General features: G+C 52.7%; 1 protein-coding gene across 3 annotated transcripts in view; it reads right to left on the bottom strand.

The window, feature by feature from the left end:
• Positions 1–26,253, bottom strand: part of KAZN (kazrin, periplakin interacting protein) — a 1,229,740-nt gene that overhangs the window by 155,868 nt on the left and 1,047,619 nt on the right. For all 3 annotated transcript variants that reach the window (XM_008951836.4, XM_014342705.5, XM_034955817.3), the window contains one exon: positions 1,520–1,711. In XM_008951836.4, the coding sequence (XP_008950084.2) occupies positions 1,520–1,711 (192 nt within the window). The remainder of the gene's footprint in view (positions 1–1,519; positions 1,712–26,253) is intronic.

Below are 26,253 nucleotides of genomic sequence, written 5' to 3' on the forward strand. Positions count from 1 at the left end.
CTTCAAAAGACCACCCAAAACGCTGCCGCCGTGACCCCACCAGAAACAAGACCCCAGAAGAAGAGGGTCATCTACCTGCCTTGGAGAGCAACATGTACTGCTGAAAAGAACGCTTGTCAAGAGTGCTGTGACACTCTGGATACGGGCTCACCCTCAACTGAGGACTTCCCAGGCTTTCTGGGGGATGGTCAGCTGGGCTCTGGACAGATAGCCTTCTTGGCCTGCTGCCCACATCACACCTCTTGTCAGGGAATTGGCTCTGACTGAGCCGATTAACTGTCCAGCAAAATCCATTCTCCCTTTTACCCTGTTAGAGTCCTAGCTGGGACAAGGCCACCTAGCTAGAAACTACATTTCCCAGAACCCTCTGCATCTAGGAATGGTCACATGACCAAGCTCTCACAAAGGCAAATCTCTGGCCCTCGATTCTGGCTCTTTCCCTGGGGTCTCTCACAGACTGAGGGAAACATATACACCCAACCGGCCTCAAATGCTCACCTGGGGGGGGGGGGTGGTTAAGGAAGAAACAGATTCTTTAAGCCTCTGTGTTTTGGGGTCTCTTTGTTACAGCAGCATGGTATTAACCTAATTAATAAACCTGCTTTAGCTTCAGAAACAACATTTTTAAAGAGGATTCATTGTTCTAGTGAATGGTAAGTGGAAAGAAGGTTGCAAAGCTTTATTGTCTTTTCTAGAAGAAGCAAAGACACTGAGGGGGCTTAAGAGAATCAATGCAGACCCCAAAGGCTGTGTTTTCCCCAGATGTTTCATGCCTGAGTTCTCCAAGCACTGTGGAGTCCACTGACAGGTTACATGATGGCTTCCAACCTTTCTCAAATAACCCGCTGAGACCCTTCTTCCAGCCCCATAGAATGTGGGCAGTGCCTCCCGGGAGAGAGGGATGTGGGTCCCTACGGGGAAACCAGGCTGAGCATGTGGACACCGGTTTCCTCATCTCCTAAAGCAATTTCTGGCTGAAGACACACCAGCCACATGGTAGTCACGGGTCTGTGGTCCTTGTCTTCAAGAGACCCCCTGGACACTACACCATGTCATCTTCCAACTCCTTCCTCTGGGCCCAGGAGAGCCCATCATGGTGAGCAAGAGGGACGCATGGGACACAGACATGTCCTCCAGCAGAGAAATCAGCGTAGCCACACTATGCCCTGAGTGGAGGCACCGAAGGACCCCAAGGGTGCTGGGTAAGAGAGACTCGGCTGCTGGGTCAGCGTCCTGGTCCAGCCAAGATGCCCATCCACCATTCACACCCCAGAGGGAGACACCTCACATCCAGCCATATGGACAATGTGTGATGGTCACACTGGAGGAAGGAATGGCATCTGCACCCAGCCCACAAGATGCAGAATTCCACTCGAAGAAGGGACAGGGCAGCCACAGCTGGAGGTGGGTGCTGGGAGACCCCTGTGTCCATCTGCGTCACTTCCCCTGCATGGGGAGGACTCCAGATCCCTGGGGCCTGAGCTCCCAGCGAAGGAACTGCTGCTGACTCGTCACTCACCCTGCAAGGCTTCTTTGGCTCTGGCTAGCTCCTGCTCCTTCTGGGCCAGCTGGACCCTGAGCTCGGTGGCCGAGAGGACCTCAGAGGACTTGCCGCCCTGCGACTCCTCCAGGTCCTTCGCCAACATCTCCTTCATCTGCCGGAGAAGATGAACTTCCTCCTGGAGCTGCGACACTTCTTCCCGCAGGAGCACTAGGGGAGAAGGGCACAGGGTTAGAGGACAGGAACGTCTCTGCCGCTCACTCGCATTTTCTGGGGATGGTTTGAGGTGGCTTTAGCTTTTTTGTTTGCTCTGCATTCAGGGCCTTTCCTACATGTGTGAAGGGAGGCCACTGCCTTGTTCCAAAGAGCCTCAGCACCAATTCTAGGCCCCACCCACAGTCTGCAGAGCTCACCTAGTGAGACCCCTCCACCACGACTCCCGAGGACTCCACTGCCGCTGTCCTGCACTCAGAGTGTCCGCTCTGGTGGCCGACGGTCTTAGGAGTTAGCATCATAACCATGAGCCAACAGCACGCTGAGTTGAGTTTCATATGCATTATCTCATTAAGCCACCAAAACCTTCAGATGCAGGGACCATCATAACCCCATTTTATAAATTAGGACATCGATGCCCAGAGAGATTAAGTAACTCCAGGTGGTCATAAAGTTAGTACATAGCAGAGCTGGGATTTGAACCAAGGCCTGGCTGACTCCACAGCCTGGACTCCCAGTCTCATGCTTGGGAAACAGCCATAGAAAGGCATATTCAACACATTTTGCAAAACACATACCCTCGAGGAGCTCAGCACTGTGTACAAACAGAATTTGTGCATTTGCACCTGACTGTCCTGCAGGAAAATAGGGTCTAATGAGCAGTGACAAGGTGACACCGTGGGCAGAGGTTTCTGCAGCACTTAAATCCAACCCTACATACAGTGAGGCCCCAGAAATGGGGCCAAGGAGAACACGGTGTCTCCTCAGGCTGTGGGGTGCCTCAGGAAGCGACCCAGAAGGTGCGCCATCCTCCCAAAGTGAGAGCCGTGTCAACCAAGGTATTGTCAGCTTCTCAGTCCTGCGGGCGGATAGACACACCCATGCCCAGGTCAGCTCACCTCGGCAACAGTGAAAACAGAACTACTAATGGGTGCTGGAGGCAGCGATCAGGCTGTGCACAGGCGCCAGGCTACGTGTACCTCTGCATAACTCTTAGGAGAGTGCATTAAGAGAAGGAGGAAACCTCACTTAGGAGACAGTGGAAGGACATGCTGAAATATTCATTAAGCAGGTACCCTCGAGAATAAACAGACAAAGGTACCACACTCACCAGCTGCGTGCTGGTCACCGGGCCGCCCCCACCCTCCGCACACTGCCTTCCCTTTCCTTCATTTTACATCACAGAGGGACCTGGGGAGGGGACAAGGGCAGCCCTGGCTGGGGCCAGGCCTCTGCCTACCTCCTCTCCCTCTTCCCACCTGCAGCCACACTGGTCCCTCTCTCTACAATATGCCACACTCTTTCCAGCATAGGGCCTTTGTCTCTGCAGTGCCCTCCACCTGAACACCCTTTCCTGGTTCTTCCTGTGGTTGCCTCCTCATTGTGACACAAGCGTCTACTCCACATCACCTGCGTGGAAGGGTCTTCTCTCACCGCCCTGTGTGATGCTGTATATATCTGTCTCTTTCCCAAACTCAATGTTGGCTCTAGGGGAGGGTGGGGGTGCAGGGCTGTCTGTGTCCATCACTGCTATGGCAGAAGCTCAGCACACTCTGCCCCGCCTCCCTGCACCCCGGCCTCCTTCCTCTTTGCTCTTTCTCCGCAGCACTCATCAGCGCCTGTCATGCCCTATGGATCTGTTTATCCACAGGCTGGCTGTAAGGCCCAGGAGGGCGGGAACTTGAGTCTGTTTTGTCCATGGCCGCATCCTCATGCCTAGAACAGCACCTGGCACCTGGCTGCCCTCGAGAATGAACAGACGAAGGCGCCGCACTCACCAGCCTTGCGCTGGCCACCTGGCCGTCCCACCCTCTGCACGGACTCCTCCCCTCCTCTCCCCACACTGCCTTCCCCTTCCCTCCATTCCAGATCACAGAGGGACCAGGGGAGGGACCAGGGGAGGGGCCAAGGGCAGCCCTGGCTAGACCGGACACATGCAGGTAGAGCCAGGAGCGTCCCTGCTGGTAAAAGGGGATGTGTACTCCCTGGAGGTCTGGTGCACAGTCCTCGCCCCTGAGGGTCATGCAAGGGGCGTGGCTGGGGGCACAGCTTTGGAGTCACCAGGTCTCCGGCCAGGCATGTGGTGGCTGATGAGCAAGTCCCTCCCTGCTGAGCCTCGGACACTGCATCTGTTAAACGGGTCTAACCCTCATTGGCTGTGAGGCTCCTCGGAGGCATTGGAAGTGCCCCTCCTCATAAAGGAAGTGCTCCATGTACACAGGAAGTGCTCCATGTATATAAGAAATGCTCCATGTACCCAGGAAGTGCTCCATGTACATAGGAAGTGCTCCATATACACAGGAAGTGCTCCATGTATATAAGAAGTGCTCCATGTACCCAGGAAGTGCCCTGTATACATAGGAAGTGCTCCACGTACACAGGAAATGCTCCATGTACATATGCAAGATGTGCTCTGTGAATGCCACGTACACAGAGAAGGTCCAATATTGGTAATGCACTGCCCTTCCCTAGATGCCCTACCCTCGCCATCAGTGCCTGCTGGCAATCTCTAAGGCACTACAACCCTCTGGACTACCTAGGGATCCACTGGCCTTGAGGCTGAGCGGGCAGGGCCAGGTCTAGGGGAGGGAGCAGGCAGAGGGGGAGCAGGGCTGAGCCCTGAGGATGGGGCGCCTCTCTCCCACCAGCGGCCTTGGGAAGAGGTGGTGGCACCTCCAGCCCCTGTTTCCTCATCCATCTCACATCACTTCCTGAGGCCACGATGGGCCCAGCCACCCCTGTAAGGAGAGGAGGCCTCCCAGGGCACCTCCCTGCCCTCCCAGCTCCTCCTAACCCGAGTCCTTCCTCCCCACAGAAGCCCGAGGGTGCCTCTGAGGTGCAAGGCACATCTCACTCGGTGCCGACAGCCTCCCCGCCCCACCTAGCATATTAGCTGCCTCTTTGGCCGTCTGAGGCCTCCTTCAGGATGCCAGCTTCTCTCAGTTCTGGAAGGCGCTAGACTCGCCACACCTCAGGGCCTCCGCAGAGCTGTGACCTGCCTGGGAGCTCGTCTCCCCTCTTCATGATTTCCTTCCCATCAGCCTGTCTCAGCCTCACTGTCACAGCCTCAAGAGACCTAACACGGCTCCGCTCCTGTCCAGCGTCAACAGCACGGCAGGCAACTCGGACAAAACCCCGTAGTGACGTGGAGGCTCACTTGCTCCCCAGCGGCGTGCTCGGTGGACACAGGATCCGAGAGTGGGGCCCGATCGCATATCCTGCCTCGTCTCCTTCACTGTTGGGTCTTCAGTGCTGGAAACAGTGACTGCGCGACACATCACGGGCACTCGGTAACGTCTGTTGAATGGCTCCATCCACCCAACATGGAGAGGCCCCTGCCTCATACCATGCACGGCTCTAGGCACGGGGGCACTGGGGTGAATGCCCCAGACAGGCCCCACTCTCAGGCTAGTGCTCCTGGACCCCACGGTCGAAGGACCCCCAAATCTCATATGCCATGGAGGCAGCAAGTCTCTTAGCAAAACTCCTAAGTAGGAGGTTTGCTTTTGGGGCCATGCCCCTGCTCTCATTCCGGGTAAACATTTGGGGCCCACCTACATTCCAGGCCAGGAGAGAGAAGGAAAGACTCCTGGCCTCAAGAAGCCTCCAGCAAATAGACGCACACACGAAGAAACAGAACACGGAAGGGCCCACATCTGCTCAGAGCACTCGGACACCCTTGAGAAGCTGGCGGCATTCCAGATGGACCCTAGAGGATGCGACCGGGGAAGGAGGAAATGGTGTGAGCAAAGGCGGCTGCAAAGCTGGAGGGTCTTGAGTGACCAGGAAATGGGTGCCAGGTGAGGAAGAACAGGAGGAAGGCTGGAGAGGTCAGATTATAAAAGGCCTCAGCCCCAACCACCCCTTGGTGCTCCCGCCTCAGCTCACTGTCTCTAGCAGTCGCCAAGGCTGGAATTTTCTCCTCTTGATCAATACTCTTCAATCTACCATCCTGCCAGGGCCCCTGTTCCCTGCTCAGCTGTCACTAAGAGTCTATTTCACAATAAGGTGTGAGTGACTGCTAACAGTATGTCCATTGTCACACAGGTAGAAGAGGCAGGTTTGTTTTTGTTTAATTTTTTTTTTTTTTTGAGATAGAGTTTCACTCCTGTTACCCAGGCTGGAGTGCAATGGCACGATCTCAGCTCACTACAACCTCTGCCTCCTGGGTTCAAGCGATTCTCCTGCCTCAGCCTCCTGAGTAGCTGGGATTACAGGCTACAAACCTGCCACCACGCCTGGGTAATTTTTTGTATTTTTAGTAGAGATGGGGTTTCACCATGTTGGCTAGGCTGGTCTCGAACTCCTGACTTCAGATGATCCACCTGCCTCAGCCTCCCAAAGTGCTGGGATTACAGGTGGGAGCCACCGTGCTGGGTCTTTTTTTTTTTTTTTTTTTCAGTGACTTCTGGGTCTCTTCCAACCACCCGAGGAAGCCACCAAGATTGTTTACTGTTGTCCAGGAAGAAGGCAAAGGATTCCAAGAGACTTGGCTTCAAACCCAGGCTTGGCCGGGGCCTTGTCTTGACTTTGCATAAGCCTCGTGTCACTTCTCTGGGTCTCAGTTGTCATGTATGCTGCACAGATGCCACCCACTTAGGGTTGCCAGAGTAAGCAAAACAAAACAAAGTAATGCCAAACAAACACCCCTAGACGCACAGTTAGATTTGAATTTCAGATAAACAACAAATCATTTTCAGTATATGTCCCAACCTATATTAAAAATTGATTCAGCACGTATCTGAAATTTAAATTTAACTGGGCGTCTTGTGTTTAATGCCAGCAGTGCTACTCTCATCTCACGGGGATTTTGACACCATGAAATGGGGCAACCAGGGGAGCAGGCTTTGCCTGAGCACGGCACAGGAGGGAGGCGGGGCAGGCACAGGAAGGGCATCTGCCAGGGTCTTCTCTGCACCCTGCACTCAGATGAGAGCAGAGAGTGAGATGGAGCTGGGTGCCATGTGCCTTTCTCTTTGACTAACAGTGGCAAAGGCAGATTTTTTCCTGTGTGCACCTTCCTAACAGGTGTACCTGATGCCTAAGCCCTGCCTCTCCAGTCAGGCTGTGAGTAAGTTGATGGGAGCCTCCAGGGCGGGTCACCAGGTGCGGCACCTGCAGGAGCCAAGTCTTAGGAGACCAGGCTGGAAAAACAACTCCATGGAAAGAGAGAGGCTTATCAGAGCTTGCTAACTGCATCTGCCCCAGCTGGGCATGGAGGCCGAGGTCTCGCATCCCCCAGACTCTTCCAGGAGTGGAGACAGCCCTGGTACTGCAATCTCAGCCTAAGCTCCAAGAGCACAGCCTCTCAATTCACCAGCTCTGGGGCCACCAGCAGGCACTTCTCCCTGGGCCTCGGTGGCCTCACCTGTAAAACGGGGGAGATGGGAATAAATAAGACATGCGTAAAGCGCTTACATGTGCCTGGCACACTGAGCACTGTGTCCACAACTCACCTTTCCCTCTACACCGACGGGACCAACCACATTTCTGAAGAAACAATAAAGAAGCTGCCGTTGGAAGACTTGCGTTTCTTTCTCAGAGGAACGATTACGTTGCTGTGTGACCTTGGGCCGGTCACTGTCTCTCTCTGGGCCTTCACAACATGGGTTCCCTTAGAGGGACCCACTCTTTATGAGTCTAGATGAATGCTACTGATTTTGTGTTTCTCCCCTCATGGGCAGGGTCTATAGCTGCACTGCTTAGTATGGTACCTGCTATGCACAGGTGACTATCTTTTTCTTTTTTGAGATGGAGTCTCGCGCTGTCGCCCAGGCTGGAGTACAGTGGCGCGATCTTGGCTCACTGCAAGCTCTGCCTCCTGGGTCCTGGGTTCCTGCCTCAGCCTCCTGAGTAGCTGGGACTACAGGCACCTGCCACCACGCCCAGCTAATTTTTTCTATTTTTAGTAGAGATGGAGTTTCACCGTGTTAGCCAGGATGGTCTCAATCTCCTGACCTTGTGATCTGCCCGCCTCAGTCTCCCAAAGAGCTGGGATTACAGGTGTGAGCCACTGCGCCTGGCCACAGGTGACTATCTTACGTATAAATTAATTAAAATGAAAAACTCAGTTTCTCTAGCCACATTTCACGTGCACCCACGTGGCTAGGAGCTAGGGTACCGGACAGTGCAGATCCAGACCGCTGCCATGACTGCACGAAGCTCTCCTGTTGGCACTAGGCTAGAGGGTGTGAGATGAAGATGGTATTTGTTAAGTATCTGGTACAGCTCAGGCTGATGACCCAATGACAGGAGAAAGCCATTTGCCAAAGGCAAGACAGCTACTGAGGAAGGAGTCATCCTTACTGGAGAAAACTTTCCTGGCCTTTGCCCAAGAACAAAAAACTTTCCTGGCCTTTGCCCAAAGACTGATTGGGTACCTTTCTGCTGACGCTGGGGAACCACAGTGCCCTCAGGCCTCTAAGTAGAGGGGCCCAAAACCCATAGACTTAGCAGAGTTCTCTTGGCCATGGTAGCAGGAAGTAAACATTGTCTGGGAAATGGTGGCCCTCCTGGCCCAGGGAGCCAACTGTTACCAACGGTGCTGCCCTCAGGGGGGATAATGATACCAGCTGGCAGGCCATGCAGCAGGTCCCCAGGGGCCTCCTCCCCAAGGGAAAGGGGGTGTGGTGTACCCACTCAGAGGAAAGGTCCATACCAGGTGGCAAAGGGAGCTGGGGCAGACCCTTGCCCTTCTGCAGCCCATCTCCTTTAGTTTGCAAAAGCAATGAGTCCCACTTTCTAAAAATGCTATTTTCCAGCTTCCCTTGCAGCTAGGGTTGTCCATGTGACATACTTCTGGCCAGTGAGGTGCAGCAAAAAGTCCTTTAGGAGGACTGACTCTTACAAAAGTAAGGCTTTACCTCTTTCTTCACCTTTCTCCACTTTCTCCACTTCTGGAAAGTGGACCGAATGGCTAGAGCTACAGCAGCCACCTTTTAACAGAAGGCAACCTCTCGGACTGCTAAGACTCTTGGTGAATCGTAGGTTTGTAAATCCAGCCTCCCCAAGCCAAAGGTCTAAGTAACAATAATATTATGATTATTATTTATTATAATAACAATTACATCTTTCTTAACACTTCTTGAGCACATACTATATGTTCTAAGCTTTGCTGTATTTTACCTGCTTAACTAGTTTAATTCTCACAGTAGCTCCATGAAGCAGATCCTATTATTATCATCCACAGTTTATAGATGGGGAAGTTGAATCACAGAGGAGTTAAATGGCTTGGCCAAGGTCACACAGGGTGAAGAGCAGAGCCAGGGTTTGGACACAGATGGTCTGGTTCCAGCACCTCCAGCCTCAACTCCCACACTATCACCTTCCAAAAGGAGAGGAGCAAGGTCTATGGGCGACACAAGGGCTTCCTGAGCCAGCAGGGCCCAGGTGGCAACCAGGCTTGGCTTGGTGGATGCTAGCAGAGGGGGGCATGCCCCTCAGCAGTGTATGAGTGAGTCAGCCACTCAGCGCATAGTGGTTCTGGCCCTCCACTGGGGACACTCCCCACACAGCCCCCGGAGAAGGGTGTGGCCATGGAGCCAGCCTGTCCATTCCATGAGGGCAGGGACTCTGTTCTGCTCACACCCGACACCCAACACCATGCTCCGTGCCGTGTTCTTGGGAGGCACGCAGTGCAGTTCTGAGGCGGGCACGCAGGTTTGGGGTCAGCCAGCTGGGGCTCAGTCTTGGCTCCCCCACTTCCCAGCTATTTGACCTGTGGACAAGCAACCTCTGATCTCTTATCTGAAAATGGAGCCAAGGCCAGTCTCTCGGGCCTGTGGTAAACATTAAACAAAGCAATCATCTCAGTGGAAACTCTCCGGAAGGTTCTACATGAGGGTCAAATGTAGCTCATCATGATCATTTCGGAAAAGGGCAAACCTCCTTGATCTTCCGGAGGAAAACCTTGGCCTCACTAAATGCAGAACCCTGACCTTCGGGCTTCCCCAGCCCAGGAAGGGTGGATGAAACAGCAGAGATGAATGTGCTGAAGGCTGAGTCATCAAGTCTAGAGAACGAGGGAAGCAGAGAGCTTGGGGGGGGCTCTGAGTGGAGTCCAGGCTTGGAGGGACCGTCCCCAGCTGACCATCGGGGTGGACACCCTGATCAACAGCCTCATGCCCAAATATCAAAACTCACTGAACACAAACTGTACACTAAAGAGCTGAGCATTTTACTGTATGTGAATTATACCCCAAGAAAAAAAAATCTAAATATAGCAGTAGCATGTTTCAGATTTTCCATTAAAAACTCATTTTTATAGCCCTCCCTGCAAAATAAATCCAGATACACAACCAATCAGCCCCCTATTCCCCAGCAGGCCCCCGTGAAAGGGGTATCCTGGTCTAACCCCCATCCATCTTGGTGGCTTTGTGGACAGCGAGGGGTCTGTGTGTCCAGGAAACATCAGGGTGTTTGCTTGAGACACACACACACACACACACACACACACACACACACACACACACAGTGGGAAAGAAATCAGATGCCTAGAGAATGGTCCCACACCCACCACAGTCAAATGGAAGTCACTTCCAAGTGACAAGAGCTCTGTATTGACCTGCCACTGTCTCCATGAAGCCTTACAGAGACCATGGCTGCTGCCACCCCTGAGCAGGTGGATGCCATGTGCTGGATGACAGCCCTCATCTCATGACCCCATGTAGGGTTGCGGTGGTCCCCGCCTGAGGCTCACAGACATTGGCAGGGCACAGGATCAAGCCCAGGTCTGCTGGGCTCTGCGGCCGCCCTGCCATGCACTGGTCCAGCAGCACCTAGTAGGTTGTGAGTGCCCCCTTGGCCACCACTCTTGCTATTATTGAGTTGGGCCCGAATCAGGTCCAAATGTGATCTTAGTACACTGGAATGATGCTTATCCTAAAAATAAGGAATCATATTGCCCTTGGAGGGTTAAAGCTTTAAGACAGAGACACAGATGGGCATGGTGGCTCATGCCTTAATCCCAGCACTTTGGGAAGCCGAGGCGGGTAGATCACCTGAGGTGAGGAGTTCGAGGTCAGCCTGGTCAACATGGTAAAACCCCATTTCTACCAAAAATACAAAAAATTAGTCAGGTGTGGTGGCGGCCACCTGTAATCCCAGCTACTTGGGAGGCTGAGGCAGGAAAATTGCTTGAACCTGGGAGGTGGAAGTTGCAGTGAACTGAGATCGTGCCATTGCATCCCAGCCTGGGTGACAGAGCGAGACTATGTCTAAAATGAATGAATGAATGAATGAATGAATGAATAAATAAAATAAAAATTAAAAAAAAGAGACACAATGACTCTCACGGGCAAAGTCATCTTAAGAGACAGGGACTCCCAGGACCCCAAGGCTAAGCAGTGACAGGACGAATGTTATTAATGTATTCAACAAAGCAGGTACCCAGCAGAGGAGGGGAGTTCTGAAAGGAAGAATCAGAGATGAGGAGGCCGGCAGAGCCCACTGCCCAGGGCAGAGGGGATGGGAGTCTTTGCCAGTGGACTAGGGCACCTCCTCTGTTCTGTACTTGTGCGGGCATAGCACGTGGCAGGAAAGAAATGCATCTTTGCTCTGATCTTGAATGTGCTTGTCGCCTTTGTCCAGGTGATAACAGTTATGCTTTCTGAGCCTTTCACATGTGTTGAGATTGATTGAAATCTTCATGTGCATGAATTCTCAATCACCTTAAAAACCCTAGGGGATGTCCCCATTTTACAAAAGAAACTGAGCCACGGAGAGAACATGCAGTTAAACATAGGAAGTTTGCTGTTGCTTGTAACCACTGAGTTATTCCCTTTCTCCTGTGGGTACTGCTGCCAGACTCAAGACACCCTGCAGGTAGACAAAAGCCCTGTGCACTCTTCCTTTCTGGGCCTGCAGCTGGGCAGACAACCCTGAAACCCTCCCTGGAGAGTTACCCCCATTTCCATCTTTTCCCTGGACTGGGAGGCCTGAGGTCACAGAACCTCAGCGTCTTTGCTCAGCTGACCCAGCATCTGAGTGGGGTTGGGAGTCTTGGATTAGCTCAGCCCAGGGCCGCCGCAGCAGCCACACCGGCTCTCTACTGCAGACCCCTCCAAAGCCTCCTGAAAGCTCTGTATGTGACCACAGCTGCCACAAGGAAACTCAGCTCGCAGCGTCCTAAGCTTAATGATTTGCCTGTGGAGTCAGAAGTCTGCCAGTGTAGGCTGGAAAATGCCAGTCTCAAGACCATGCTTCTGTTGGCCATCCTGAGCCTTCGGGGAGAGGTAAGCCTAGGCTTGGTGTCACTCCCTCTGTGGGGCTGACCCTCTCAGGCCCAGCCTGGCCTCCCCTCTCCTGCCTGGTCCCTGCATGGGGAGCTGGAAACAGCCCCATCTTCTTGAACCACCTCTGTCCCCATTTGCCAAACGGACCCTCCCATCCCTCCCTCAGTCCCCAGGGTTGCAGGCAGGCAAGAACAGGAGCCTGGCTTGGTGGAGATTTCCATGTCCTCTGGGCCTGTGTCATATGATCCTGACACTCAGTAGGGGGTGATGGGAAGCAGTACAGCAATCCCCAAATAGGAGAAGACTCTCAAATAACACCCACCCACTCCTCCACAGGGTTTCTTCCACGGCGCTCCCCAGCCCGGAGAGCTGCTTGGTAATTCTTACTACGGGTGGGTGTGGAGGGTGCAGGGACTCAGGTAATACAGCCTTTGTCCTTTTCTCATATTGCACAGTAACTGTTTTTTCCGTTAGGTGGTGTTGAAACCGTCTTCCCTGCAGAGGCTCTTCCGGTGAAGCCGCTGGCCTGTAAACACACCTTTAGCCAGACCCTCCTCGGTGCCCTGAGTGCCAAGCGGATCCTCTTCTACCATCTTGCTGCCCAGAATTCCCATGGGGAGATGGGCCCACCCAGCTCCACATCCCAGAAAACCCGTCCTCTCCTGCATGCCTTCACCCACCCCTCACCAAACACAGGCTGGGCAGCAACCATGTCGCTGTCCTGGAAGGGTGACAGTCACAGGCTCAGAAGCAGGGATGTCTGGGGAAGTCAAGGAATTGCAGACCTCCAGCCCCACTTCACCTGAGGATTGGCACTGCAGGACGCAGCCCCCTGGGGTCTGCCGGAGGTTTGGGTAACACCTTCATGGCAGCGGCTACAAAAATCACTTGGCAGGTGCTTCTGGCACCAGGAGGAATGTGAATCTCGAAAAACACCATCTGGGTGGGGGTGGGAGAGGCAGGCACCTGCCTGCCACCAGAGTGGCTGGGTTCCCGACTGTTGGTGGCAGCAAGGACTGCTCAGTCCCAAAGCCCATGGCCAGGCCTCCTTGATGACTATGAACAGTCTGCTCCTACCTACTTGGGAATTTGCTTGGGCAGGAGGGATGGGGAAGTGCTGGCCTCTGCTCAGGGCCTGGCCAGTTGCCTCCTCCAGCCCTCAGTGAGCACATTTTCTTTTTCTTTTTTTTGTTTTTAAGTTAGTATTTATTAACTGTTGTTTTAATAAAGGAATGTTTTTTTCCCTTTAATCCCAATTCAGTTGCTTAATGTAAAACCACAGACAAATTACTTATTATTATTATTATTTTTGAGTCGGAGTCTCACTCTGTTGCCCAGGCTGGAGTGCAGTGGCATGATCTTGGCTCACTGCAACCTCCGCCTCCTGGGTTCAAGTGCCCTGACTCAGCTTCCCGAGTAGCTGGGATTACGGGCATGTGCTACAACGCCCTTCTAATGTTTGTATTTTTTGTAGAGACAGCATTTTGCCATGTTGGCCAGGCTGGTCTCAAACTCATGGCCTCAAGTGATCTGCTCGCCTCAGCCTCCCAAAGTGCTGGGATTACAGGCATGAGCCACCGTGACTGGCCTAATGAGCACATTTTCCACTGAGGGATTAGAAGCAGCAAGTTGTAGCCAGTTCATCACAAGTCAGATGGGCTGACTTGGGATGGGAGCTTCCTGGGCCATCCTATTGGTACAAGGAAGACTCCCAGCACAGCCATCAAGCTGAGCCTCCACGCTACTGCTTCCTCTGAGAGGCCACCTCATCCAGCCTTTTCTTTCCAAATTTCTCTATTAGCCCCCCCTGGACTGGGCAGCAGACGTTTCTGTCTGGCTGACATCTATGACCCTTCTTTTCAACATGGCACCTCCATTTCCCTTTCAGGAGCCCCCACTGTCAACACCTGTGGTTCAGGGATGAAAATATGACCCAGTCTGGCTAATGAGATTACTGAATCACCCTGACCACTGTGACTGGTTCAGGAGAAGGCACATGACCCAAGTCAGTCCAATCAGAGGTAAATCTCTGGACCAGGATCCAGGCGCTCTCTTTACCAATGGGCTCAGGCTGTGAGGATGGAGCCTGGAGTTGCTGGCAGCTGTCTTGCCACTGGGAGGGGAGGAGCCAATGAGACCAGGACAGGATTCAGATAATATCCGAATAGTTGAGTCCTGGATCACACCACACCTGAAGCCAGAACCTATCCCTGAACTTTTCAGTTACATAAGCCAATTATTCCCTTTTTCATTTAAGCCAGTTTGAGTTGCATTTTTTAATCCCTTGTACTTGAAAAAGAATCCTGATACACTGTTTTTGTCAGAGACAGTTTTCTGGGCACTTAGCTTCCCTACAAACTTGAAGTCTACCTTATTCTTTCTTCAAAAACTGGATGAGCAAAAATGGACAAGGGAACTTAGTTCTTCCAAGCAGTGAGCACTTATCACTGTTTAGACTTCAATTCTAGCTTCTCTTTGTTCCCAGTGACCAGTCCTTCTGGATTGAAACACTGGATGTCACAAACCTTTCAAGTTCTGCCTCAAAGCCATTTCCAGGCTTTTCCTGCCCATATCAGTCTTTCTCCTTTTCCCCCATCTGGAGGGGTCTTTGCACCAACCCACAGCCACTGGGGTTCACCCGAGGGTTCCAGCTCCCATTTGGGTGTTCAGTATGTGCCTGGCACTGAGCCTCAGCCCATCAGATTCTCTCACCAACCCCATGGGAGAAGTGCTAGCATTCTCTCCATTTTGCAGAGGCAGTAATGGAGGCTTCAACAGGGGGGCTGGTTTGTTCAAGGTCACAGAGCTGGTCCAGGTGGCACAGCTGGATCCCAACCCCGGCTGGTCTGATTCCAAAGCTCATGTTCCTAACCACTGGATAGGCTCCCAGCCCTAAGTCTCATGCTGTGCCTACTTCGCAAACTAAATGTCAGGACAAATAGTCTCACAGGTGGACACAGAGTTGAAATTGGGCACAGCGTTGAAACTGGGTCTTTGAGCTTCAGATGAAAAAATTGGCCAGGTCCCCCAGTCTTGGCTCTCGCAACAATCTCCTCCCCTCCCCAAGGCCAGGCTCCTGAAGGGAGGTACCCAGGGGAGGGACAGCAAGCCCCGGGTGGCACTGCCTGCTTCCCTCCACATCCTCACTGTGCAGGACTTTCCATCCAGCCTCATCCATCCTCCCTCTTCCCCACCCTTGAGGGAAAAAAAATTACCAACACCCCAAGAGGAAAAAGAAGGAAGGCCGCGCATTAGTTACATCCACCACCTCATGACACCATCCACACAGGGAGCCCAAAGCTCACTGCAGATCGGGAGGAAGCAACTTGAGCACGGCCTTACAACGGCCGGGAGAGCCCAGCCCTGCTTTCTTTCCCACCCTGAGTGTGACTCAGCAGCATAACACCCAGTGTCTCAGTTTCCTTCTCCACCCATTCCCAGAACCCACGGAAAGATGGAAGCTGCCTGCCCCACGCCTCACAGAGCAGGTTCTCCTGTGTCTAGCTCCGGGCGGGAGAGCTAACTTTCTGAGAAGACTAGGGGAAAGAACAGGCATTTCTATTTCCATGTTATAGATAACCAAACCAAAGCCTAGAGGAAAGTCTGGAATCCACAACCTCAACCGCGCGGCCACTGGCTATACCATGAGCTGGAGAACAAACTGGAAACACACTACATGCTAAGCCAGTATCAGATTTCAACTCGGGTTAAATGCAGCAAAATGAGTAAGGCATGCTGACGGCCCCTGCAGATGTAAATAATTATGCTGAGAGGAGAAGTAGGTGAACGGGGCTCAGCTGAAGGCTCTCCTAGACGTCGCCATCACACAAGGGTGGTGAGCCTGCAGTTCCCATATCTTCAGATCTCCATAGTGAACAGACGCGTGCTTTCTAAAGAATTTATACCAGATTGAGACCATCCTGGCTAACACGGTGAAACCCTGTCTCTACTAAAAATACAAAAAATTAGCCAAGCGTGGTGGCAGGCGCCTGTAGCCCCAGTGACTCGGGAGGCTGAGGCAGGAGAATGGCGTGAACCCGGGAGGCAGAGGTTGTAGTGAGCTGAGATTGTGCCACTGCACTCCAGCCTGGGCAACAGAGCGAGACTCCATCTCGAAAAAAAAGAGAGAATTAAAAAAAAACAAAAAGAGAGAATTTAAATGAAGTCCAGACTGGGGTCTGAGCAAATGGCAAACCTGGGGACTCACTGTCTCCCGTGCAGCTTCTGAAGGTACACACCTAGTGGGCGTTTCCGGCAATCACATCACCTCTACGTCCCTCCACTTCCTCACCTGTAAAATGGCCACAATGACAGTGAAGAGCAGTGGTTCTGGAACTGAATGGCCTGGTTCAAATCCTGGCTCTGTCCTTGGGTAGTTGTTTGACCCTGGCAGGTCACTTCCCTGTCCTTGTGTGGAGAATGAAGATCACAATAGTATTCATCTCCCAGGGCTGCTGTGCCAATGCCTGAGGACACATAAAAAGCCCCAGCAAGCGGCCTGGCACCCATGAGCCCTCCGTCAACACTGGCAGACAGCTGCTGATGCCATCACAGGGCATGCCTGACTCCATGGAGGCGACAGGAAAGGAGAGCATGTCTTGGGCTCAGGCTGCCCAAGTCTTCCGGGCCGGAGCGGACACTTGCCCTTTGGTGGGAGGCTCTCAAGGCTGTGGAGCTTGAAAGTGCTGCGGGGCAGCGCACAAATCCATATAACTCACTCCCGATTACTCTCCAGCCTGCCTGAGCAGCTGCTCCAGGAAGAAATAAAATATGCTTTGCATACTTTAAATGTTTCACTTATGAAAACTGGCAGGGCTGCCTTTCTAAATTGTTTAGCAATAAAGTCACTAACGAGCAGTGTTCGAGGCTCTCCCCACCGGAGCTGGAGCCGGGCCGGGGAGCCAGCCGGGGTGGGGGGAGGGGGCAGGGAGGGAGGACAGACTGGCCGCCAGTGTGGAGACTGCTAGGGCTTCCAGAAGGCGCCATCTGGGATTTTTCAGAGGGGCACGGGGATCACATCCTGGTGTCCCGATGTGAAACTGGATCCTCCCTCTGGAAGCCAAGCCCCAAATGAGTGGGGGCAGAGGGGAGGGCCCTTCCGGCCTGGGACGTTTTCCCACACTCCAGGGTGCCCCGGTTTCCAGCCAATTGAGTTAATTGAAAAATTACCTTGGGCTGAGAAAGACCAGGACTGGGCTACGGGGGACTGCCTCACAGGAGACCCAACTCAGCCTCCAGCACTGGACTTCCACCATCTATAGCTGCGAGGCCTGCAGGGGTGCTCCTGATGCTGGGCACACATCCCCTGCAACCTCCCAGAGACCTCAGGAGTAGTTTCAGTCCTACTTGACAGATGGGGAAACTAAGGCAAAAGGGATAAGGAGCCTGCCCAAGAACAGAAAGCTAGGGAGCTGTGGGCCATGAGCCTCCGTGCAGCCTGGTGCTGTCCCCTGCGGTACTTTGTCCCAGGATGCTGTTCTGAATGTGTGGCAGGGCCACTGCGACCCCAAAACCCAACGAATGTAACTCGGAAGGAAGCCCAGAATGCAGATCAGCTGGCAGGCGGGCAAGACGCCTCCTGCCCTGCCCAGAACAGGATGGTGCCGCCATCCGCAGAAGGCCTTGCTGCGGGCTGATATTGCTGATATTGACAAAGTGCTGAATAAAGCACTTTTCCCTCCTTCCAAGTGCTCACTTCTCTGTTTATCATCCCAGCTGCCTGGGAAGATTACAATGGTGGGTTTTATTGTCCTAAATAAAGGCCAGCCAACCCCAAGGCCCTGGGAACAGCACCATGACTCAGCTGGGTCACACAGGAGTCTGGGGTATGGGGAGGCCCAAGCCCAGTTCCCCACCTGCCCCTTGCCCCTGGCCCATCTCCCATGCACAGACACCAGGCAGTCCACACTGGAGACCGCCTCTCTGGGGCAGTTCATTCCTGTCCCCCTAGGACCCCTGCCTATTCGAAGGCGAGAGAGACCTGCAATTCCAGAATGGTCCATCCCATCTCCAGGGGCCGCGGCAGGCATGGCTTCTGAAACCAAGTAGGACACCAACGGGGGCCCCCACAACTGTGTCTCCCCGGCATCAGGCCACAACCTTCAGGACTAGAAATGAACATAGCTGATTAGAAAAACACCCTTACTTCACTTACAGAGTTTCAGCAGTTTAGTCTGTGAACCAAACATATAATTAAGGCACAGAAAAATGTGAGTTGCTTTTTTTTTTTTTTTTTTTTAGGAGGGGGAGCTGGGAGCGGGAAGAGGCAGACAAACTCAAGTCCCCGAGTTACCTTTATGTCTGAAGACAGAATTTCTTCCCCCACAGGAAAACTCGACCCTGACATAGAAGCTGCATATCCAGTGTGTGTTTTTTTGTTTCTGTTTTTTTTTTTGAGACAGAGTCTCTTTCTGTCACCCAGGCTGGAGTGCAGTAGTGAGATCTCAGCTCAGTACAACCTCCGCCTCCCGGGTTCAAGCGATTCTCCTGCCTCAGTCTCCCAAGTAGCTGGGATTACAGGCATGCGCCACCATGCCCGGCTAATTAGTTTGTATTTTTAGTAGAGACGGGGTTTCACCATGTTGGTCAGGCTGGTCTCAAACTCCTGACCTCAGGTGATCCGCCCGCCTCAGCCTCCCAAAGTGGTGGGATTACAGGCGTGAGCCACTGTGCCCGGCTCAACTTTTGGTTTTGACACTCACTGAGCACCTCGCCTGAGAGGCGATGCCGTCTAAGCAGCAAGAAACACATCTCCAAGCAAGGCATCCCAGCCACTTACTAACCAAGTGATCTTGAGCAGGTCACCTCACCTCTCCGTGACTCAGTTCTCTCATCTGTAAAATGGGAGTGATTGCTGTAGGGATTAATTGGGGGCCTATACCATAAAAGAACATTGCTGGGCACACGGCAAGCACTACATACATTTTGGTTATTATTTTCCCTCCTGCTCCTCCCTCAAGAAGCACACTGCCTTCTCGTTGTGAGACCAGCCCTTGCCAGGAAGCATTGTCCTGGGTCCCCAGAGACTTCTCAGGTAGAACATTCTTTGCTGAGAGGTCTCTGGAGTAGGCTCTCCAGCAGCTGGCGGGGGGTGACTGCTGAGGAAGTGATCCTGCAATCCTAATCTGGAGGCTTGGGCACTATTCTGCTGCTGTCCCCTCTGGCTTTCTCTGGTTTCTGGACTGAAAAAGGTAGAGACGGAACTTTAATTCTTGCTCTGAGTGGCCTCTGACTTCCCACCAAATGTCTCCCCGTCTGTCTGGCTAGCTCTGCTCACAATTCACAAAGGTCAAACGCTGTTTCCACTCTGCATGCCGCCTCTAAGGAGAGCAGAGGAGAAAACTATTCGAAAAATGTAAATTAAAAAAAAAAAACCCAAGGCTCTCCTCCCCCACAACACACACACACACACACACACATACACACACACCACACACACACACACGCAGCTCACATCCAGTTCAACAGAACACAAGACCACAACAAGCAGGAAGACAGAAGGGCGATGCCGAATTTTCACCAGTGGTGACCAGCTCCAGGCCTGCCTTTCTTAGAGGATTACAGACGGCCCTGCTAACCCAGACAAGGAAATCTCTTGTACAGAGAAGCATCCTTCCAGGTCCTCCTAGACACCCTTCTGGCAGGAGCCAGGTATTATAAGCTGCAGCATCTGGTGCAGCCCTGACCTGTGCTCTAAGCCCAAGAAGTGCCCATTGAACTAAAGCTAGCCCAAGGCACAAGCCCAGGGGCAAAAGCGTCCTTCCATCAAGCCAAAGACCCCCTAGGACTACACTCTCCTGGCCAGAGGTGCTTTCATGCCAAAACATGTTTTTCCTTAAAGCCACCCTCTACCCCTCATCTCCCAGGAGAAAATGATACTGACTAGAGAAGAGTAGGTTCTGGGTTCGGCTGCTGTAGAATCAAAGTGCGCAGCTTGAATAAAGAACAGAAGGGTGTGCAGAAACACTGCGTGTTAACATTTGGAGCGGGTCGGAAGCGTTTCTTTCATCTACATGTTTTATTCTCTAAGTCAGCCTTCTCCTGCCCTACTCTCTTGAGCTGAACTTCTACTAGATCTTTCCTTTTTCCTCTCGCACTCCACAAACCTCAAACCATATATATCCCTGGAACGTCTGGGGACGTTTCCTCTTTCCCGACACATCTGCAATAATACCATGATCACTTGTGGCTGCTTGAGGAGGACAGGGGACAAATATGTGTACCCTGGGCGTACAGGACTGGCAGGGGTGGGAGGTGTAAAACAAAACAAGCCACATAAACACCGCAGCTTGTGATGCTTCAACACTGCCTCCACGCTTGGGTGAAGCAGCAGAAAATAAACCAATTGAAGAAATAAAAGTCCTAATCAGGAGCAGGTGTTTGCATTGTAACACGACTTGGGACATGAACAAGCCCTGTATAGTGGGCTCATTGCCACGTCTCTCTGGAATTGTAGGCTGACCACCAACCAAGCCATGAGGTCACCCCACCTCCAGCGGTAGACGGTCCATAGCTGCAGATATCCCAGAAATCCAACAAAAGACCAATGCCGGGTTCTAGATATTCTCTCATCCTGATGCCCGGGACAATGAAGCCCAAACCCAGGAAGCCAGACAAGAGGACAGCAGCTCTCTGGTCCTTCTTTGGTGAACAGACAGCATGGATTTCAGCAAAGACCATGGGCAGAACCAAAGCGTTTTCAGCTTTCGGCATTCATGAAAATTAACTCAGGATAACTCCAGTGCCCAGGAAATCTTCCCTGCTCCTGATCTCTGGAGAAAGCTATACGTCTTCGAAATTAGCATCTTCTCTGCATGTACACCTGCAGAAAGCTAATTTTGGGGAAGCAGGGTAAAAAAAACCGGAACCTCCCCACCCCACACCCCCATCCCACCCCCCAACCCAGGCTGCCCTGGCCTAGAAGATAGGCGCTGATTCAGGTTACAAATTCCCAGGCAGAGAAATTCAATCTCCTTTTTCCAATGGTCGGCAGTTAATGTATTGTTCCACCTTTGCCCTCCTCTTTTTTGTAATCTCTCGGCTGAGTGCCCATGTTCTCAGGACCCTCTTGCCAAGAGGTGAGTACTGTTTATTTGGCCTTGGACGCTACTCATGGACCCCAAAAGGAATACGTGAACTTGCCACTGCATGCCTTTGGGTCCCTTTTGACCTGATGGCATTGGGGTGGGGATGCAGGGCAGGCTACAGAAAAGGTGAATGAAGACGGGCATGGTGGCTCACGCCTGTAATCCCAGACTTTGGGAGGCCGAGGCAGGTAGATCACCTGAAGTCAGGAGTTTGAGACCAGCCTGGCCAACATATAGTGAAACCCCATCTCCACTAAAAGATACAAAAATTTAGCTGGGTGTGGTGGCGCTCGCCTGTAGTCCCAGCTACTTGGGAAGCCGAGGCAGGAGAATCACTTGAACCTGGGAGGCAGGGGTTACAGTGAGCCGAGATTGCACCACTGCACTCCAGCCTGGTCGACAAGGGCAAGGCTGCGTCTCTCAGAAAAAAAAAAAAAAAGAAAGAAATAAAAAGAAAAAAAGAAAGGTAGAATGACATCTCTCTGGTCATTTCCACCTGCCTGGCCTGGCCCAGGCTACTGGGCTAGCCACATCCACCCTGATAGCACTCCGCAGTCATTTCCACCTGCCCCTCTCCCTGCCTGCTTCCAGAGGGGCTGCCTGATGGCTTTGAGTTCCTGCTATGTCCTCTTAAACAAACATCAAGAGAGCCAGGAACACACAGCTCAGCCTGGGGAACATTCTTCCTTAGGACGTGCAAGAGAAGGTACAGGCTCCAGCAGCTCTTCCTCCACCCTCACAAAGAGCTCCCAGTAGGGGACGAGAGCTCTAAGGTTGGGTAAGCTGGGAGGATCAAGGCAAGAAGCCCTGTGCTCCCAACCACCCAACCCATTCTACTCTGCCCTGGCTGGGAGGAAAAATGCCTGGAGAAACGAAGCCGGCCCCCGTGCCACGGTGGCTGTCTTCTTACAACAGAGGGGTTATCATGTCAAGGAAACAGACTGAGTGTTTAAGATCCTCAAATGTAGGGCACAGGCCAATGGGTGGATGCTACTGTGAGATCAATTTTTGGCTCAATATAAAAGTGAGTGAATGCTTAAAACGAATCAAAAATTTTAGGGGTTGCCTGGAGAGGAAGTGAGTTTCCAATCCCTGAAGGTATTCAAACTCAAGGGGAACAACTGCACTGGACATCATGAGTCAATCTGTCTTCCTTGCCCTAAATTCCTTCCACCACAGCTACTTTCCCACAGGCCCTGGAAGGAAGCAGCTCTCTATACCAAGTACCCCGCCCACTCTTACAGAGGCAGCTGACTGAACCAAGATGGTCACCTGATCCACGGCCTGCCAAACCACTGGTTAGGCAGGGACCAATCAATGCCTGCCTCCCAGGCATTTAAGCGCTTCAGGGGTACAGAGGGAGGCAGACCCCTCCCTGGGTGGGATGATCAGGCTAGGTGAAGGCTCTGCCACTGCCTTTGGAACCTGGCACTCCTGAGGCTGAGCCTGAGGACTTCCCTAGGTCAACCCAGGCCCCCTGTGACTGGGGTTCATGTGATAGTCTCCCTTCTGCCTCCAGAGGAGGAGCTCAGGGTCTCTCTGTCCAGCCTGGCAGGGACCTCCTGTTATCACTGCTCAGCACAGTGCCTGGACCCTGAGCCTGTGCCGTGGACAACAAAGCTCAAAGCTCAGTCACTGTCACGGCTCTCAATATCCCAACAGGCAGAGGCGAGCGCCCGAGAATGCACACCCTCAAGTACACACACTCCACCCTATGCAAGAGGCACGTCCCAGTGCAGAGGCACCTCCCACTGCCAATGCGGACCTCATGCTTAATAAACATCACTGGCCAGGCGAGAGGCTCACACCTGTAATCCCAGCACTTTGGTAGGCTGAGGTGGGAGGATCACTTGAGACCAGGAGTTCGAGACCAGCCTGGGCAACAAGTGAGACCCTGTCTCTACAAACAAAATGTTTTAAAAATTAGCCAGGCATGGTGGTGTGTGCCTGTAGTCCTAGCTACTCGGGAGGCTGAGGTGGGAGGATGACTTGAGCCCAGGAGTTTGAGGCTGAAGCGAGCAATGCTCCTGCCATGGCACTCCAGCCTGGGAGGCAAGAGCAAGACCCTGTGTCTAAAATGAATAAACAGGCCAGGCACAGTGGCTCACACCTGTAATCCCAGCACTTTGGGAGGCCGAGGCGGGTTGATCACCTGAGGTCAGGTGTTCAAGACCAGCCTGGCCCCATGGTGAAACCCTGTCCCTACTAAAAGTATAAAAATTAGCCTGGTGTGGTGGTGGGTGCCTGTGAGCCCAGCTACTCAGGAGGCTGAGGCAGGAGAATAGCTTGAACCCAGGAGGTGGTGGATGCAGTGAACCAAGGTCACGCCATTGCTCTCCAGCCTGGGCAACTGAGTGAGACTCCATCTCAAAAAACAAAAACAAAATCAAACAAAAAATAAATAAATAAATAAACATCATTATCTGCAATCCATTGTATTGCACACAGTATTTAAGATGGTTTATTGATAAAGCAGCAGCTCTATTTGGCAAGTTCCTACTGTAGGATGGGTGCCATCATTCTCATTTTACAAGAGGTGGAAACTGAGGCTCAAAGAGATTAAGCAGCTTGCCCAAGAGTCTCCAGTGTGGTCTTCTCATAATGCATGAGATTCTGACCAACTGTCGCCAGATGTCCCCTTCTAAGTGGGAGAGCAAAGCCCGGGCAGATGCTAACTGCAAAAATTTCTCCCCAGGAAGTCCAAATCCTGCCCCAGTGCTTGACGTCCTATTGAGTATTGGACTCTGGACTTGTCTGACTTGGCCATCTCTCTGGTGAGTCTTATATCACTCCAGCACCCTTTTTTTTTTTTTTTTTGAGATGGAGTTTCCCTCTTGTTGCCCAGGCTGGAGTGCAGTGGCGCGATCTTGGTTCACTGCAACCTCTGTCTCCCGGGTTCCAGTGATTCTCCTGCCTCAGCCTCCCAAGTAGCTAGGATTACAGGTGTCCACCACCACGCCTGGCCAATTTTTGTAGTTTTAGTAGAGATGGGGTTTCTCCATTTTGGCTAGGCTGGTCTCGAACTCCTGAACTCAGGTGATTCGCCTGCCTTGGCCTCCCAAAGTGTTGGGATTACAGGCGTGAGCCACCGCATCCGGCCCATTTTGAACCAATACAAATGATCTTAATCTCCATAAAACCCCTACTAGATAGGGCTAGCACCCCAATTTACAGATGAAGATATTGAGGCTCAGAGGGGTTAAGGAACTTGCTCAGGGTCCCCACTGTTGGAACAATTTGCACCCAGGCAGTGGGGCTCTATGGCCCTAAGCACTTGGTACATAGACTCCAACGTCCCCACACTCAGAGCCCTGTGTCTGTGTACCTGTCCTAGCTCAGTGAGGGGAGCCTGTTCTACACAAGGAAGGCTAAAACGCCCTAAATACCACCAAGCACAGAGTAAGGCAAAGGGGCCCTGTTGCTAAATTCCTACCTTCCTGGGCCGCGCATGCCTGCTCTGCTGTGAGAAGGTAGCGTCGGCCTGCCTGCTGGGTATGGATTCAAGTCACCTCTAAAGGAGAGCAATCAGCGCCTTTCAGGGAGATGGCCACGCTCCAGGCACAGGCTGGAAGATCAGACTCCCACTGGGAAGACTGAGAGGAGCCAGATGCCGTCTGGAGCACCCAAAACACCAGCTGCTGTTGCTGACCTCAGCGTGCTCAGCTCTATCAGGGATGTGCCAGGAAACTGGCGAAGGGGACATGACAGCAAGTGCTTATGCAGCCCCTTGAGGGAGCAGGCACACTGGGGTGGGAAGGAGAGCGTGTTCAGTCAACCCCACCCAGGCCCCATACTCAGGAGGCTGATAGATCCAGGGGTCCTCCTACAAGCAGACCTGGGACTTGTGTGATCAAAGAAGGATGGCAGGGAGAGAGGCGGAGGGGACGTGATTATTACGGCCAGGAGACTGTGGACAGAACCTAAGAGGTGGCAACTGATTTGCTAGTCCTTGAAGATGGAGAGGGAAGGGAAAGACAGGAAAGTACAAACAACTCGTAAAATAGAAAACTGAGCTCCTCCGCAGGGAACTAGAAAGGGAGCTGGCCCCAAGTAGGTGCTCTAAGAAAACCCGCAAGTAATTAACTAGCAGGGTCTATGATGAAGGCTCTCCTCTGGTCCCATAACACCTAGCAAGGGGCATAGACACACGCTTGCTGAGGAGCCATCTTCACCTTCTGCAGCGCCACTCTCTGCCACGCTGTCCCCTGGGTGACACTTGCAGATAGCACTGCAAGAATTATGCCCAGAGGGGCTGCAATGAGCAAGAAAGGCTCACAGAAAGGTTGGGGGCCCAGGATGGGGAGGGATGTGGACTTAGTACGGGGTGGGAAGATAAGAGAGGCAAGAACTAGCAAGGTGAAGGGTAGGAATGAGCCAGGGTGGTTCATGGGACAGACAGGCCCTGAGCTCCTCCACTGGAGACAGAAGGGGGACTGTCACGTTTATGGAGTCTCACACAAAACCGAGAACACAGCAGGTGCTGGATGCCCACCACGTGGATGAACAAGGAGGCTTGTCGCATCTGGGGACAGGGTGAGGGAGGGTATCTTTCCTTTCTGGTTTCAGTCAGGAGTTTTAGGCAGAAAAAAACCCTCTTCCAGAATATAAGTGCCATGAAAGTAGGGTTCGTCCTGCTCAGCTGTCAGTTCCAGGTGCCCAGTTGGGGCCTGGTAAGTACTTATGGGATGAGGAAGGATCAAAGTGAACAGGGAATCTAAAAGGGGGCGGAGCAGGTAGGTGAGGCCTTAACTGCTGGGAGGGTGGAGGGATCCCTTTCTATATGGCAAAAGTAGCCGAGTGTGGCTGGCACAGTGGAGCAGGGCACCAGTGATCAACCAGCCCGGTTTGCCTGAGACCAAGGCATACCCCATGGTGCGGGATGTCCAGTGCTGGAACCAAGAAAGTCCTGAGAAAAACAGGACAATTTGGTCGCCCCAGGTATAGGTCTGTCTTCACCAGCATCCTACAACTACCAACCGATGATACCAACTGCATCTGATGGTACCAACCGCATCTCTAACGTGCCACAGAATGAGTGAAGCACTTCCAAATCCACGGGCTCTCGTAAAGCAAACACAGATCCGTGAGCTAGGCCAGGCTGACGCTATGATTTCATTTCACCAAACAGGGACACAGGTCCAGAGGGTGAGTGAACTGTACAAGGTCCCACAGCAGGTAATCTGCAAAGCCAGGGTTGATGTTCTGCCCGTCACCTCCCCTG

The sequence above is a fragment of the Pan paniscus genome, chromosome 1 (assembly GCF_029289425.2).
Source record: "Pan paniscus chromosome 1, NHGRI_mPanPan1-v2.0_pri, whole genome shotgun sequence".
NCBI lineage: Eukaryota > Metazoa > Chordata > Mammalia > Primates > Hominidae > Pan > Pan paniscus.